The sequence below is a fragment of the Cryptomeria japonica genome, chromosome 4, assembly GCF_030272615.1.
Source record: "Cryptomeria japonica chromosome 4, Sugi_1.0, whole genome shotgun sequence".
Classification (NCBI taxonomy): Eukaryota; Viridiplantae; Streptophyta; class Pinopsida; order Cupressales; family Cupressaceae; genus Cryptomeria; species Cryptomeria japonica.
The window spans coordinates 226782338-226797969 of NC_081408.1; the positions used below are offsets into that span (position 1 = coordinate 226782338).

Here is a 15632-nt window from a genome sequence, read left to right on the forward strand (position 1 = left end):
ATATCCAGATGCTCTAGGTATTCATGACAGTATTACATGATATAAGATACCCATGCAAACTTAAAATTTGAAATACTCATATTGAATGAGCAAGAGCCAACCTATGAATGACAGTTAAGATTTTCAGCATATCTGTAGAAATTCCTCCTTTGTCATCTTTCATATCTTTCTGATATATATTCCCAAATTTGTTATGAGCATTCAACCATCTACATACTTATTAAAAATTTAACCCATAATCTTTAGTTGTTTAGTGTCTTTCCAACAATTCTTCAGCCTAGAATCCTTGCTTTGTCCTGAGATGATAAATACTTTTTAAATGGCATTCTGTTAAGGGTATATGTAGACATTTGGAGGTTGTCATTGATGTCAAAATGATAATTAGATGATCTCCAAACATATGCAAACAGCAGATTGAGAAAACGGATGGTGATCATTATAATTGGGGAGTTTATGAAATGGCAAGATCATAAAAGACAAAGACTATACCTTCTTATGGCATGAAGTTTATGTCAATATGGTCGACTTTATAAAACAGTTGACTTCATCCCTGGTGAGTGATTATTAATGAGCAGAGATAAAAGTGAAGACAAAAATCTCTAAAGGCAGTGAACTGTTGTAAGAAAGGTGTAACTTTCTTAGAGAAAACTAATGATGCGATTTGTCACAAATAGATGCATAGTCAATGTCCAAACAAATAAGCATAAATGAGCATATGATGGAAGTCAAAATGGAAAATTGCTGATCTGGTAATCAGTTATATTACATACCAAAGATTATTATCAAGCAAGCCTGATAAAGAATGAAACATTGAAAATAAAGTGTTATGAACAATGGAGACTGGTGTTCCTTCAATATAGATGACTCCCGTAATAGTGATTGAAGTTATTTTTTCTAGAAAAGACAAGCGCATATGTTTGTCAGTAAAAACAACCAGCAGTTAATAAATAGGGATAATATTTGCGTGGCAATGAAATTATCATAAAAGAAATCTCTAACAAAGTCGGTGAACCAATTTATTAAAGACAAGAAACAATTCATATAAAACAAGTCAGCAAATCTTCAAAAGGAGCAATTTAATAGAGTTATTTCAAGTGATGCTATTTGCATCCAATAAGATCACTAAACAATTCATTTAGAAATATATTCTTTTTGTTATTCCAAAAGGTGCGGTTGGTTATGACCAAGAGATATATTACTTTCATAAAAGGACATAAGGATATATATAAAAACAAGATATATTGAGGATGGAAAGTGTGTATTGAGTTTAAAAAGATATAAAGTTTATATACCAAAGGCCTTTGATAAGAAGAAGACTGCAGCTTTATTGAAATAGTGTAATGCAGATATAAAAGAAAATCTATCAAGAGTATATGAAATGCACTTAATGTGCAAACATTAAAGAAGATAAATCATACATATACACCCGCAGTTACCAAAGGAGATGAAGGGTAATAAGGTGTGGTAAAAAATAAAGTTCAGTCCATAGAAGCGCAGGCATATGAATTTCATGTATGTAAAGAATATACCAAGTTGAAGATTGAAGTTTTAAAAGGAAACATCTAGCAGATTTATGGAAATATTTATGGTTGATTTATGATCAGGTTATAGACAGATTTAGAAGTGGTACAAGACCATCATTATAGCATTTTGTGAAGATTATTATGGCAAACTTGTGATCAGTTGAGAAGTTGACTATAACAAGATTTGTGAAGAATAGGATCATCCATCATCTGTCAAAAGGTAGAAATCTGAATGAGAGGTCGGTGCCTCTAACTGAGTGAGGAGTTGGTGCCTCTAGTGGGTTGATGGTAGATACCTACAAATTTGGAAAAGAAGTTTTCTATATAAAGGAAGCTATTTTGCCGTGGTTTTCTCCCGTAAGAGTTTCCACATATATATCTTGTATTCTACTTGTGTTACATGGTAGTTAAATTTTATGTGAATGTTTATATGAAATGAATATGCTTTGGAATTAAGTTATGTGCCTTTGTTATTAAGTTGAAAAAGTAAAAGTTTGATGTTATACTGATTCATCCCCCCTCTAAGTATAACCGTGTTCTCAACACTAAGTACAATAACTAACCCATGACCTTTAATTGTTCAGCATTTTCCAACAACTCCTTGACCTAGAATCCTTGCTTTCTCCTGAGACAACAAATATTTGTTAAAAATGGGATTGTGCAAGGCCCAAGCACAATTACCTCTCAAGTTTAGTTTTTCACAGTTTACGCCTTTCTTCACTGTCTTTTCTAGTCTAGTCGTCCAATTCAAATATACATGAAAACAATATGAACTATAATTCTAAAGCATGAAAACAATATAAACTATAATTCTAAAGCAACCTTACTCTGGATCATACTTCGTGATCCATCATCAGTATAGTTGAACAGTTAGCAGTTAAGTTTAAATTATGATTTTTTATCAGGATTCAACCATGTTACTTTTGAGTCAAACTCATTGTCCCATATTTCATGAGTAGTTGTTCACATGAACCTGTCTCTCATTACCATGAATGGTCCACTTAGCACTCATTGCATCTAGGTCATGCTCACAGTTGAAGCCTTGGGACTTCCTGGGATGTTACCCATCCAGTTCTACTCTGATTCAAGCATGCTTATCCATGTAGTATCACCTAAATGCAATGAGTGTTAAGTTGACCATTCATGCTCATGAGAAATAGGTTCATGTGAACAATCATTCATGAAATACGGGATTATGAGTTTGACTCAAAAACTACATAGTGAATCCTGATAAAATGCCATAATTTGACACACTGTGAAAACTACCTCCTTTTCAGTAAAGTTTATCCTATATTTTTCAATTTTGTCTACTCTTTTATGATTAGAAATAGTGTTGTAGGAAGCATTACATATTTCTTGACAATTTAAGTAGCCCTTCTGTTCCAGTTAAAGTTGAAACTCGATATAATCTCTAGGCATGTTATCTATTGTGTTTTAGTGTCATAATAAAGACCCATACAAATATAGTTTTCCAGTTCTCACTTAAAAAAAGCGGACTAGATATAGTGCTAAGTTCTTGCTACTACAGATCCATTACCAGTAAGCTCTTCCATGTTGGTAGGTTTAATATCAACAATATTGAAGCATTGATCACTTATTTCCAAGTTCCACAAATTTATGCGTAGATCATCTGCTGATATGTATGTTTCCCCATCACTGCATGACACAAAGAAAAACCAAATTTTGATATTAAAAATCCACTATCTACAAAACATATAAAGTTGAATGTTTAAAAAATTAAATATAACAGAAATAACTGTGCAACCAACAAAGAGATTTGGAGATTCAAAGTCAATTACTGTTGAAACATGCAGATAAAAACAATTGGCATTACTTAAGAGACTTTTACCTGCATTAATGAATAATGCCTATGGGGATAGGTGGAATGCCCATGAATGTTTGTGTGTCGATCTTTATTCTATTTTGGATATTATTATTTATTTCTTGTATCAAGTGTTTGGTCAGGGGGGTTTTGGGTACATATGCTGTGATTTTGTCTTATCACTGCATGCAGTGCTTTGAATTGCCATCAGCACAAGTTGTCAATAAAAATTTGTACTTTGGATTTCAATACATACCATGTCATACTTGCCAATAATTTTATTTTTGTGTTGCTTTTTAAGAGTATGAATCACGTGTGCGTGGATTTGCATATGTTTGGACTTGCATTGTGTATTGCGTACTACCATCATACTTGCTGACAATGTTCATGTGGACTGCCATCAAGGTGTGCATTTATGCGCCTAGACTTACATTCATGTGTGGTTTTGCTTCTGCTTGGGTTCAACAGTGCATTAGTTTCACCCTTTTCATTAATAAATGTGATTTTGCCTATGCTCATTGAGTTGAGCGTTGTGATTATGCATTTTGCAGCTGTATGTCAGAATCATGCTAGTGTTAGAAGATTTTCAGTTAGATATGTATTTTGATATTATCTCTTGGTGGATATTATATACTATGCCTCAACTATTTTGTATTGGTAATTACGTTTCATGTTATCCTTGACTGTGCTGGCGCAAGTTATCCCCAAAACTGATTAATTGGAGAACGTCAACTTGAGTATGTGTGATGTGTTTTACCTTCCTGTCTCACTCAAAATCGAACTATGAGGTGTCTTGTGTAGCCTTGTGAATGTAAATCCAAGTCAGATGATTACATCTTATCAAGCCATTTTATTTAATCATTTTCCCATAATATTTCTGACTTCTGCAATTAGATTTATTTAATGATTTTCTATAAGCTTATTGTGTGCTGGTAATAGATTTAATTATAATTTTTGTATTTTCTGCCAGGTATTTTACTGTTGTTGTGTGAAGCAATGACACCTATGTTTTACTGCAAAAACATATTATTTATTTAAGCAAAAAAATTGAATACTTTTCCTTTATGTTCTCCTCTCTTGGTCGTTAGACTCTGAATGTGCTGCCCTTGGATTCTGGTGTAGGATTCTTGGTCAAACAGTTGTTTGAATGTGTGTGGAAGGAGCTTCATTTCAATAGATTTCATCTCTCCTTCTTGTGGTGCTTTTGGTGGAGGATAAGGGTTTCATCTTCTCTTCTTTGTGTTAACTTTCCTTGTATGTTTGCCATGCCAACCTTAAGTGGACGCATTGGCATTCTTTTAGTAGGGAAAGACTGTATGGATGGGTAGTTGGATTGGTGAGAATCAATCCAACAATCTCCATTTTGTTCACATGGGGATTATTCATTTTTGCTGCAAACTATCGCAAAATTTCCTCAATCTTACATTTTTGGAAAAGAGTGTTTTCCATGCATAGCTCCAAAAGACAATGCTTGAATTATTGAATTTTGTTCTTTGGAAAGTTGGAAAATTTTGCTTTGAGGCCTCAAAAATTGTGAAGAAACTTCCATGTGCTTTGTTATGAAACTGGAAAGCAAGCAATTCTGAATTAAATGTACCATGTAGAAATATGTTGTGTTTATGTGCTTTTGTTATGAAGCCACAAGAGTTACCCTAGGCTAGAATGGAATGTACTCTTTCAACCATCCATTTGTATCTTGAATAAGATTAAGGCAACAAGATGTCTAAACAAAACATAAGTAAAATGTGTGATAGGCATGGTGGCCTGGCATCTGCAACACTGTGGATCTTGGGATAGACTTTCATTCCAATAACGGTTGATACTTGAAATGACCTCCATGGTATGGGGGCATGCTTCTCAACCTTCACATGGTTGATACTTGAAATGACACTCCATTGCGAGTACCTAGGACAACCCTCTCTTCCCTCTTGTACATCGGATGGCATATCTGACGGATGCTTGTGATATCTATACATAAGTCTGATTGGTGTGTTGTTCCCAATACATGTGCAGACATATATTGCGCCTTGTATGATGTTTCATGTGCATGCTTCATAGTGTTGGATGATCTCCTCGTGCATGTTTAATTGGTGTAATATTGTGATTAGATATTTGGGTATGTATATGTATTCAATAGTAGCCATTTATTCATGTATGCTTCCTTGGTGAACCTACATTTGAGATATAGAGATTGTATACTTGTCCAACCCCGTGTTTTGTGTGTTGATCTACCTGAGTCGATTGTCTCCTAATTTAAGGGTGGGACCTAAGGGTTCCACATGGTTGGGTGGCACTTGAACCATCATATGAAGTGCATTGTGGCACTGTCGAGTCGCATCTATATTACAAAAGCTGTGTTTGTCTAGTTAATGTCCATTAAAGTGTTAGGAAAAATCTCAGGGCATTACAATAGGACCCAAACAACTGAATTACCAGATGTGAATGGTTGTAGATTCCTCAAAAGATTATACATATACTTTATAAGAAATAGACAAAAGGTTATAGCAATGATCTGGAAGTGTTAAACGGCACAAATACTTGAATTTGCTATTGTTGAAAAGAAGGCAGCGTAGTGTAGATTCTCTCTCAGAGAAAGGTATCAAAGCCAGTGGCCAGAGACTAGATGATGGATGAAATAAAGTAAGTAGCAAAATTCACACAACTGCTAGTAAAAGTTAAAACTAAAACACTCTAAGGATGACAATTCTCTCAATTGAAAAGCTGAAACTGCTGTTGTAAGGAAAGAAAACAAAAGATGACAAACCTCTGAGGTCTATGAACCTAGTGAGAATTCCTCCACCATATCCAAAGCATACCCTCTGCTTCATGGATGCTGACCCAGTTGTCTCTGAAGGAGATTTCAAATTTTCAAGCAAGCAGCTCAGGCCTTAGGGATCTGGGCCTTTTCTTTGGCCAACACCTTGAAAATGGATGCTTGTTTTTTAAACCAACATATGCGGAAGTAGACAGGCTCTGGGGCTCAACAAATGCCCATGACAACCAAAAGAACTAGACCACTTTTCCAGAAGACTTTCTTCACTTCTCTGTGAAAATGGTTCAAGGACACATGGCTTGTGTAGGAAACTGCAACTTATGGACTTCCCTACCAGACTATCCTTTTCCAGGAATATTTACTAAAGTGGGCCTTCTATTCTGCTGTAGCTTTCTAGCTTTTTGCATTTGTTAGATGTCTTGGTATTTCAAAGCCAATGTTTTGAAAATTTATAATTAAATGGCTTCGACCACAAATGTTTGCTGATTTGTCAGCTCTTTTACTTAACATTAATAGATGGACGTTTTAAAAATCAAAATAAGGGGAAGAAAAAAAGCACAAAAAAATCTACTTCTAAAGGAATGAATGGGCCTGCTTTAAACTAGTTGATTGAAAACAACAAATGGATAAAATAATTCAACATTGGCAGAATATGATGCCAAGGCAAAGGTTATGTTTTTCAGGTTACGATACAACCAGTGCAACTTTAATTTGAATTCTATTACATTGATGACATAAATAAGATTTTAGAAAAATCTCTAACCAGATTGTTTTGGTTGTTTTATCAATAAAATTCTAACACTGCTATTGATATACCTATAGCAGTGTAGGAATAGCATGTAATTACTTTAAGCATTCAGTTTGGAATTTTCGTGTTTGGAAAAAGATGGCTGTATCTGGGTGTCTTCCAATTTAGCAGTGACTGAGTCTTTAGTTACAGTGACTAAGTTCGATGTTGGTTTCGTACCTGTCCACACCTGTCAAGCAGTTAGAACTGTAGTGGACTGGAATGAGGAGGGTGTGTGGTCAGTTAGTTAGAACTTAATTTACTTTAAGTTAGAATCAGTTAAATAAGGAACAAATTTGCCAGTTATCTGCCATCAATGTAAGGAAAAACTTATCAGTCAACTGTCATCAATCAAGAAATGACCACCTATGATTGAGAAGGAGAATTATATAATGCACTGGAAAGAGGAGAAGCGATACACTTGAGATATGACAAAACAAAAACCATTTCATTTCCATGGTGTAACAGTGTGTTTTCACAGGAAACCCTTCAGGAGCAGGGATCAGACCTTTCGAGGACGGAAAACATTAAGCAGCAGGTCAGCATTCAGACTCACATCTGAAATATCAATAGTGTCTAGTTCCACATGTGGACGTGTTTATAAAGCTGTATTAGTTTGATGAATATCAATATGCTTATGTACTGTTTTAGAGAAATGTATATAAATTAATAAAATATTATTTACTGTGATATTTCTGGGTTTGTTATTTCGTATGGTTTTAGTTCAGATCTTTACAGCTGGCTTCCTCGCTGACACAGGAGTCAATCAAGATCCACTTATCAAGGTGACAGTGCTAAGGCACAGATAAGTGGGCAGGCCAGCAGGCCCAGATAAGGCTAAAAGTTAAGCTTACAGTCAGACTAAACTGTGATTATTGCTAACTAGAAAGGAGTTCAGTTAAAATTGCTAATATTGTTGTTTGCTTGCTCTGCATAAAAGAAAAAGATATGAAATAAGAAAGGCAGCTGCTCCATTAATAATTATCAAACCTTATCAAAGGAGTGGGTGCTAAAAGATAGGCTCCAATAAGATTGGTTTGTATTGCATTCACCCTATTTTCTCATGTTGAGGACTTGGTGCAATCCAATCAATAAGTGGTCACATCTCAATAAATTCATCCCTCCACAGTTTTATCATTATTTCCGTGATTAATTGTTTATTGTCAATGTGATGTCCCCATCCAGACAATCAAAACACGATGATGCCACTCTAGAATAGAAATTAAAAATTAAATAATAATACAATTAAAATATAAAATATTTATTTAACCAACAGACAAGATTTAATATATAATTTATATTTATTAAATATCAATATTAATTTCATATTTATTAAATAATAATAATAAAAGTAATATAAATAAATGAATAGTAATAAAATAAATATCTAATGAGAACATTCGAGTAAAGACAACTATGATACATGGACGATTCACCATATGCTAAATAATATCATGACTGAGACAGCCAGATAGAACACGCATCACCATATCCATAGATGTTGCCAGATGTGTATCGTTAGGATTAATATCGATCAATGTTAAACGATAGTCCTAGCCATTTATTAAAGCTGAGTCGAAGAACGGATGCTCCAAATACGATTCCATACAGAGTTCGATGGTCGGGAATGTATTCTCAGCAGCATGGCCATGATTACGAACATGAAGGAGATCACGATTATCGCTGAAGACACCAAGCATTTTATGGTATGGCTCAGCAATCGATTAGGTATATACAATGAATTGAAACACGATGTATTGATCAATAATATTAAACAACAATTATGATTGTATCAATGGTGAGCAATACCGCTGATGAATAGAGAGTCTCCTTATCCAGATGAAATAATATGTAAACCAAATATGATTTAAGGTAAACCAACTCCGTCATCCAAACCAGCTTCGATTAATGATAAAAATCAACATTAATTGGAAGATAGCAATTCGTATTGAGATGATTATGTTGGCAATATGGAAAGGTGTGATTAGTTAAGTTTGACCAAATATAAGAAGAGATGTGATTCGTTTATGTTGTGAAGAGACGTAATTAGGAAGGGATATGTTCTTTCATAACTCAAGAGGTGCATCCCTTCTATCTAGCAGGGTATAAGAGGAAGATCAAAATCAGTCATTTGGGGATCATCGAACATTTTCTTCTGATATACATATCCAAGGTTGATCTGCTCTTTGAGCAAATTGCCTCTATGCAAATCAGTGGCAGACATTATTGTGAATCAGACACAGTCAGCCAATTACGTATACATCAAGATCAGATCAGACAGCAATTTTCTTGAATCTCGGTCCTATTAAAGGACAGTTATAATATCAGACCCTCTTTGACCGAGAATTCAGATCAGTTATTAATCTCGCTATTTCTATTAAGATATAGATATGTGTTCAAATGTCAAACCATTACAAAAAGACTTATTTCTTTAAGCAAACTGGAAGTGATTTCCATGTATCTGCAAGCTTTAGTATTGCCTAATCTAGGAATATTAATAAGGGGACATTACAGTCAAAGTTATTTTCCTTGTGTCTAATAATGTTTGATGTATTCAGATTCCTGAATTCAAATCCTTGGTTTCTGTTTTGTTATCAGCTTATCTGATTGGGCAAATATGCAAGGAGATGATAATGTGAAGAGAGACTCCCTACCCACAAGAAATTTCTGATACCGATAGAAAACATCTTCTAGATTGAAGACCCTGTGATCCATGATAAAGTGCCTAGAAAGGAGTTCAATCTGCAACAGTGATGTGACAGAAGAAGAGCACAGTTAAAGGAAGTAGAGGTTTCAGACAGAATCAGCAATTAAGGTTGTTGGAGAAAGTTGGAATGGCATTGGACATCTCACAACCGAATTTGGCAAACAAGAAATTTTGAAAGAAGGGTGTTTCTGTCTTCTGTGCAAAACTGCCAGGTGGTTTTATCCTGGTACATGGCAGTTTCATCAGAAAAGGCAGCATATTGCCAACAAATGTTTTACAAGTAACACTGGCAATTTTGTTACACAGCCAGCAATTTCTTAATCACCCCCTGATGATAAGCAGAAGTTTCATTATGTGACAAAAAGCAACCCATGGCATACCAGCTTCCTCAATTCTCCACATCCTTTAGACTGTTCAGTTTCCATTTGAGACTTGAGTTTGTACAAGTCTATATAACTGTTTCACATGTCGCAAAGCAGCGAAGAGGAGAAATTAGACAAGGGAAAGCATTAGAGGAAGATAGTTGTGCATCCAAGGTCCACTAGAGATTCAAGAAGATGGAGAGATCCTAGAGGTTGAAGATCCCTAAATCCCAAGGAATAAAGCCTAGGAATAATTGTGAAAGAGTGATCAGACTGTCCTCTACTAATAATGTTCTTCCTATATCCATTGATTCCATTAAGATATGTCACCAGCTTCTACAATACTGCAGCCAAATTGCATAAAGTCGAAACCTAGGAAACCCAGGGACACATCCCTGGTCTTTAAAACCTCGTCCCCATACCGGGGGACATGGGGACAGCCAAGGAACATCCTCATGACATCCCCTTTTATGCCTGATATTGGAAACTGCGTCTGCTTTTTCGGAAATGCCATCCCCTGACGTCAGGAGCGTCTAGCCGTCCTGGGGACAGCTGAAGACATATGGGACGTCCTATTAGGGTTGAAGGCAGACTGGGGCAAAAAACAATATTAAATATAATGATGAATAATAAGAGGCAAAAATGACAAATCACAATAACACAAAGATTTAACATGTTTCACCCAATGTGGGCTACATCCACTTCTTTTCTATTATTTAGTGAAGAGCAAATTACAATATGATATACAGCCATAATACAATGCCCTCATAAAAAAGGGTTGCCTTCTAGGGCAAACAAAAGTGCACAAAATATCCACCGTTAGATATATGACCTAATGATAAAATGATATAGGGGGAAAACACGATTGACACTAACTGATATAGGGTGTAGACACGGCTGACAAAGTCACCAAAATTTAAGCCTAGCAACATTATCAGTCGCCACATACCAACGATCTCCCACTTGGTGACTGATCAAGCTCCACACCAAACAATCTGCCACTTGGAGATTAGCTCCCACTGGATTGACACACCTAGACATGGCTTGTTTCTCATTTCCACTATTATCATGCTTGAAGGCCAACACAAACTGAGTAGGAAGTTAGTTTCTCTCAAGTTACTGCCTTGGTCAACATGTCTACAGGATTCCTGATAGTGTGTACCTTCTCTAAATTCAACTGTCCATCCTCTAAAACTAAGCATATGAAATCGTACATGAGTTCTATGTGTTTCGTCTTAGAGTGAAGGGTTGAGTTCTTTGCAAGACAAATGGCACTCTGACTATCACTATACAACTTGCTATTCTCGTGCTGCTTTCCTAATTCTTCCATAAACCTTTGTAACCAAATCATCACCTGACTAGCCTCGGTAGCAGCAACATACTCTGCTTCTGTGGTGGAGAGTGCAACAACCTTTTGCAATCGTGAAATCCAACTAACTGTTGTTCCACCTACAGTAAACACATACCCTATTGTGCTCCTCGTGCGATCAATACCTCCTGCTAAATCTGAGTCAACATATCCCTAGAGAGTAAAATTAGAACCTCCAAAAATAGTGACCGAGTACTAATACCTCTCAAATACTTGAGAATCCACTTTATTGCATTCCACAGCTCTTTTCCAAGATTGTTCATATGCCTGCTCACAACTCCCATTGCATGTGCAATATTTGGCCTTATACACACCATGGCATACATCAAGCTGCCAACTGCTAAAGAGTATAGAAGCTTGGACATGTAGTCCATATCTTCATGTGTCTTGGGACAAGACGCATCTCCTTAGTCAATTCAAAATGACCGGGCAAAGGTGTACTAACCAGTTTTGTATCCTACATCTAAAATCTTTTCAACACCTTTTCTATGTAATCGATTTGAGACAATGTTAATGTGTGATTTTTCTTGTCTCTAATTATTCTCATACCAAGGGGTTCACCCAGCAGCGTGACGGTAAAGTCATGAACCCCGGAATGGGGAGGTCCCATGTTCAACTCACACCGCCACAGATGAGTCGGCGTAGCCCCAGGCAAGGATGGAGTGATAAGGAGGCCGCGCTTCACGAGTGGAGAGATAAGGAGGAACCGTGATTGGTGGAGTGATAAGGAGGTTTTCGCTCGCCGCTGTGGAGGGATAAGGAGAGGACTGCTAAATAGAACTAATACTTAGAGGTGTTAATACCTCAGATATGTAAGGCGGGGATGAGGCCCCCCAGTTTGTGGCCTCACCTGGTAATTGGACCAGGCTAAAAATCCATGTCACCGATCAAAAAAAAAAATTATTCTCATACCAAGGATTTGTTTTGCTGCACCCAAATCCATCATAGAAAATGACTTTGCTAATTTCTAGTTTAAATCAGTTATATGTTGCATATTAGATCTGGCAACAAGCATGTCATCCACATATAATAACAGGATAATAATGTTGTCATTGTCCAATCTCTTAAAATAGCCACAATGATCAAAATGACATCTATTGTAACCTTGTTCAGCCATAGAGCTACCAAATTTCAAATACCATTGTCGAGGTGCTTGCTTTAGGCCAAACAAGTTTTTCTTTAACTTGCACACTAAATCCTCCTTACCTTTGACCTCATAACCCTGTGGTTGTTACATATAAATTTCTTCCTCCAAATCACCATGGAGAAAAGTTGTCTTTACATCTAAATGTTCAAGATGCAAGTCTTTTATAGCCACAAGACTTAGAATAGTTCGAATTGAAGTCATCTTAAGAATGGGAGAAAATATTTCATCAAAATCAATACCTTTTTTTGTGCAAAACCTTTCACAACAAGTTTGGCCTTATATCTTTTCTTGCCTCCATGTTCTTCCTTTATCCTATAAACCCATTTGTTTGGCAATGCTCTTTTATCTTCAAGCAATTCAACCAAATCCCATGTCTTGTTTTGTATCAAAGAGTCCATCTCCTCTTTCATTCCTTGCTCCCACTTCTTTCTAGTTTCAACCTGCATTGCTTCTACATATCTTGTTGGTTCACCAAAATCAGTCAATAATACCTAATATAATGAGGGAGAGTATTGTTCAAGGGGTCTACTTATCTTGGTCGATCTTCTTGCAAGAGTTTGAGGTATCTGTTGTTGTTTTGGTTGCTCAATATTTTCTAGCACTGAGGATCTCATCAAGCATTGTGTATTCTGTGATTTTCTTATCTTGTTTCTTTCCCTGCAATTGATCTTTATACATAATATTTTCATTGAATATGACATCTCTACTTCTAATGATTTTGTGATTTTCATAATCCCATAAACAATAACCAAGTCCAAAATCATTAACTCCATATCCAATAAAAGTACACTTCTTGGATTTTGCCTCTAGTTTTGTTCTATTTTCTACGTCAATATGGACAAACTCTTAACAACTTAAGGTTTTCAAAAATGAGTAATTTAACTTTTTCACTACTCTATTTATTGACAGTAGTATCCACAACATCTACCCAACATTGTAATGGCAATCCTGCATGCAATCTCATACTCCTTGCAAGCTCCATGATTGTTCTATTCATCCTTGTATATTCGTAAATAAATCATGGATCTCTGCTTTGCAATTTCATGGGCATCTTTGTTTGGAAATCGCAAGGGTTTATGATCTTTTGTTTTTTTGTGGGCTTCTTTCTAAAGGTTTCGTGACTTCTTTTGCAACAAAATCGTGGGAAATTCTGAGGTTTTATGTGTTGTTCTTTTTTCGAGGGTTTTCAGACCTGAGTCTGCGAAGTCTTCTTTCGTGGTTTTTTTTCTGCAAATAGCGGCACGTTTTTCTGCAACCTACGTCTTTTTTTTTGGCACGATTTCCGACATGACAGATTTTCACGACCTTTATTTTTTGTGATTCGTGTTTTGTTTTGTGTCCGGCTTTTTTGGTGAGCGGCACGATTTGCGCAATTTTCGTTTTTTCTAGCGGCACAATGTTTTTTTCACGGGCCTATTTTTTATCGTGGTTTTTTTTGTGCCCTCCCGTACATTTGGGCGTCTGGAGTTTTGTGGCGTTTTTGTTTTCCAGTTCAACCTACGTCATTTTTTGGTGCTTTTTTTTACGAAATTGCATATCGTTGACGTCCATAGTGTGGATTTCGGCTCGGATTTTTTGTTTTTTTTTCCTAGAAAAAAATTAACTAGGTTTTTAATTTCTTCCTTAAAAATTATTTTTGGGGTTTATAATTTTTTCCCTTAAAAAAACATTTGGGGTTTTTTTATTTTCTCCACAAAAAATCATGGGAGGGTTTTGCTTGATTTTTTTCCTCAAAAATCAAGGTTTTGTTGCGCAAAGTTTGGTGTTTTGTTGTGCGACATTTTTAGGTTTTCACGATTTTTCCTCAAAAATTGTTTGTGGGTTTTCACGATTTTTTCGTCAAAAATTGTTTGTAGGGTTTATAATTTTTCCTTAAAAATTATCATTTGTAATTCGCAAAGTTCACATGGGATTCTGGTTATCTGAGTTTTACTGTTTTTTCCACAAAAATGATGATTTGTAACCTCAGATTTCAAGGTTTGACGATTTTTTTCACAAAAACCGTGCTTTGTTGCAGTTTGTTTTGGGTCACACCTGAAGTTGTTGGGGCAAACATCTACAGCCATGGTATGTTGCGATCTATTTTGGAGTTGCTAGAGTAAACAATGCTCAATGCTCTTCTACAAAAATTTTTGCAGTTTTTGTCAAAATCGTGTTTGTTGCTCATTGGAGGGTTTGCCGATTTTTCCTCAAAATCGTGGTTTCAGGCTTCTAAGGATTACATCAAGTTTGACGGTTTCTAGGACTCTTGGTCATTAACATTCTGCAGATCCTGGGAGGGTATTTGTAGCAGCAGAGTGTTCTTTGCATTGCATTTGTGATCAAAAAACTCGCAGTGTCTTTTGTAGGGTATCGAGTACGATGACCATTAGGGAGGGTACTAAAATCATATTATATTTATTCAATAATGGTCATCTTAGTTGGCATCTTCATGGTCATCTCAGTTGTCAACTTAGTTAGCTTTTTAGTTGGTTTAGTGTTTTCAGTTCAACTATTGCTGCTTTTATTAAAACACAGTTCACTTTTTAGTTTTTAGCTATTTAGCTTTCTTAAACATTTTTAGCTTTTTAGCTTCAATGGCCAAAGTGAAGTTCAGGGAAAGGCACCATGGCATTCATGCCAGAAAAACAAGAATTAATGCGACTTTCAACAAGGCAAAAATCATCCCAACACCTATGATCAAGGGGTCACATTAGAAAATTTCAAAAATCACAACATTTCAAGGGAACCAAACACAGATGGTGCTTCACACACACACAGGTAAACAATGCAATTATCTATCCTGCTAAACAAGCCACATTCCTCAAGGATGCTAGAGAATGGATTGCCAAAGAGATGGAACTTCTTAGTTTCAAGCACAGAACTTTTAAGCTACTATACATAAAAATGGCAAAAGCATAAACAGAAAAAGGAAGGCACCAACTCTAACAAACACACTCACAATAAGACAGTCGGTAGTGCATCTGAACAAGCCACGTTCCTCAAGGCTGCCTAAGAATGGATTGTCATAGACATGAAACTTCCTTATTTCAAGCTCAGAGCATCTCAACTACTATAGATAAAGAATGCAAAGGATAAACACAATAAGGAAGGCACTCTTCTAACTACCACCCTTACAATCCTGTAGAAGCCAATGATTGAA

The 15632-nt window shown here is 36.0% G+C and overlaps 1 protein-coding gene across 11 annotated transcripts in view; it reads right to left on the bottom strand.

Annotated features, from left to right (window-relative positions):
* Positions 1–15632, bottom strand: part of LOC131027240 (serine/threonine protein phosphatase 2A 55 kDa regulatory subunit B beta isoform) — a 75571-nt gene that overhangs the window by 27728 nt on the left and 32211 nt on the right. For all 11 annotated transcript variants that reach the window (XM_057957255.1, XM_057957254.1, XM_057957253.1 and 8 more), the window contains one exon: positions 3061–3179. In XM_057957255.1, coding sequence (XP_057813238.1) covers positions 3061–3179 — 119 coding nt within the window. The remainder of the gene's footprint in view (positions 1–3060; positions 3180–15632) is intronic.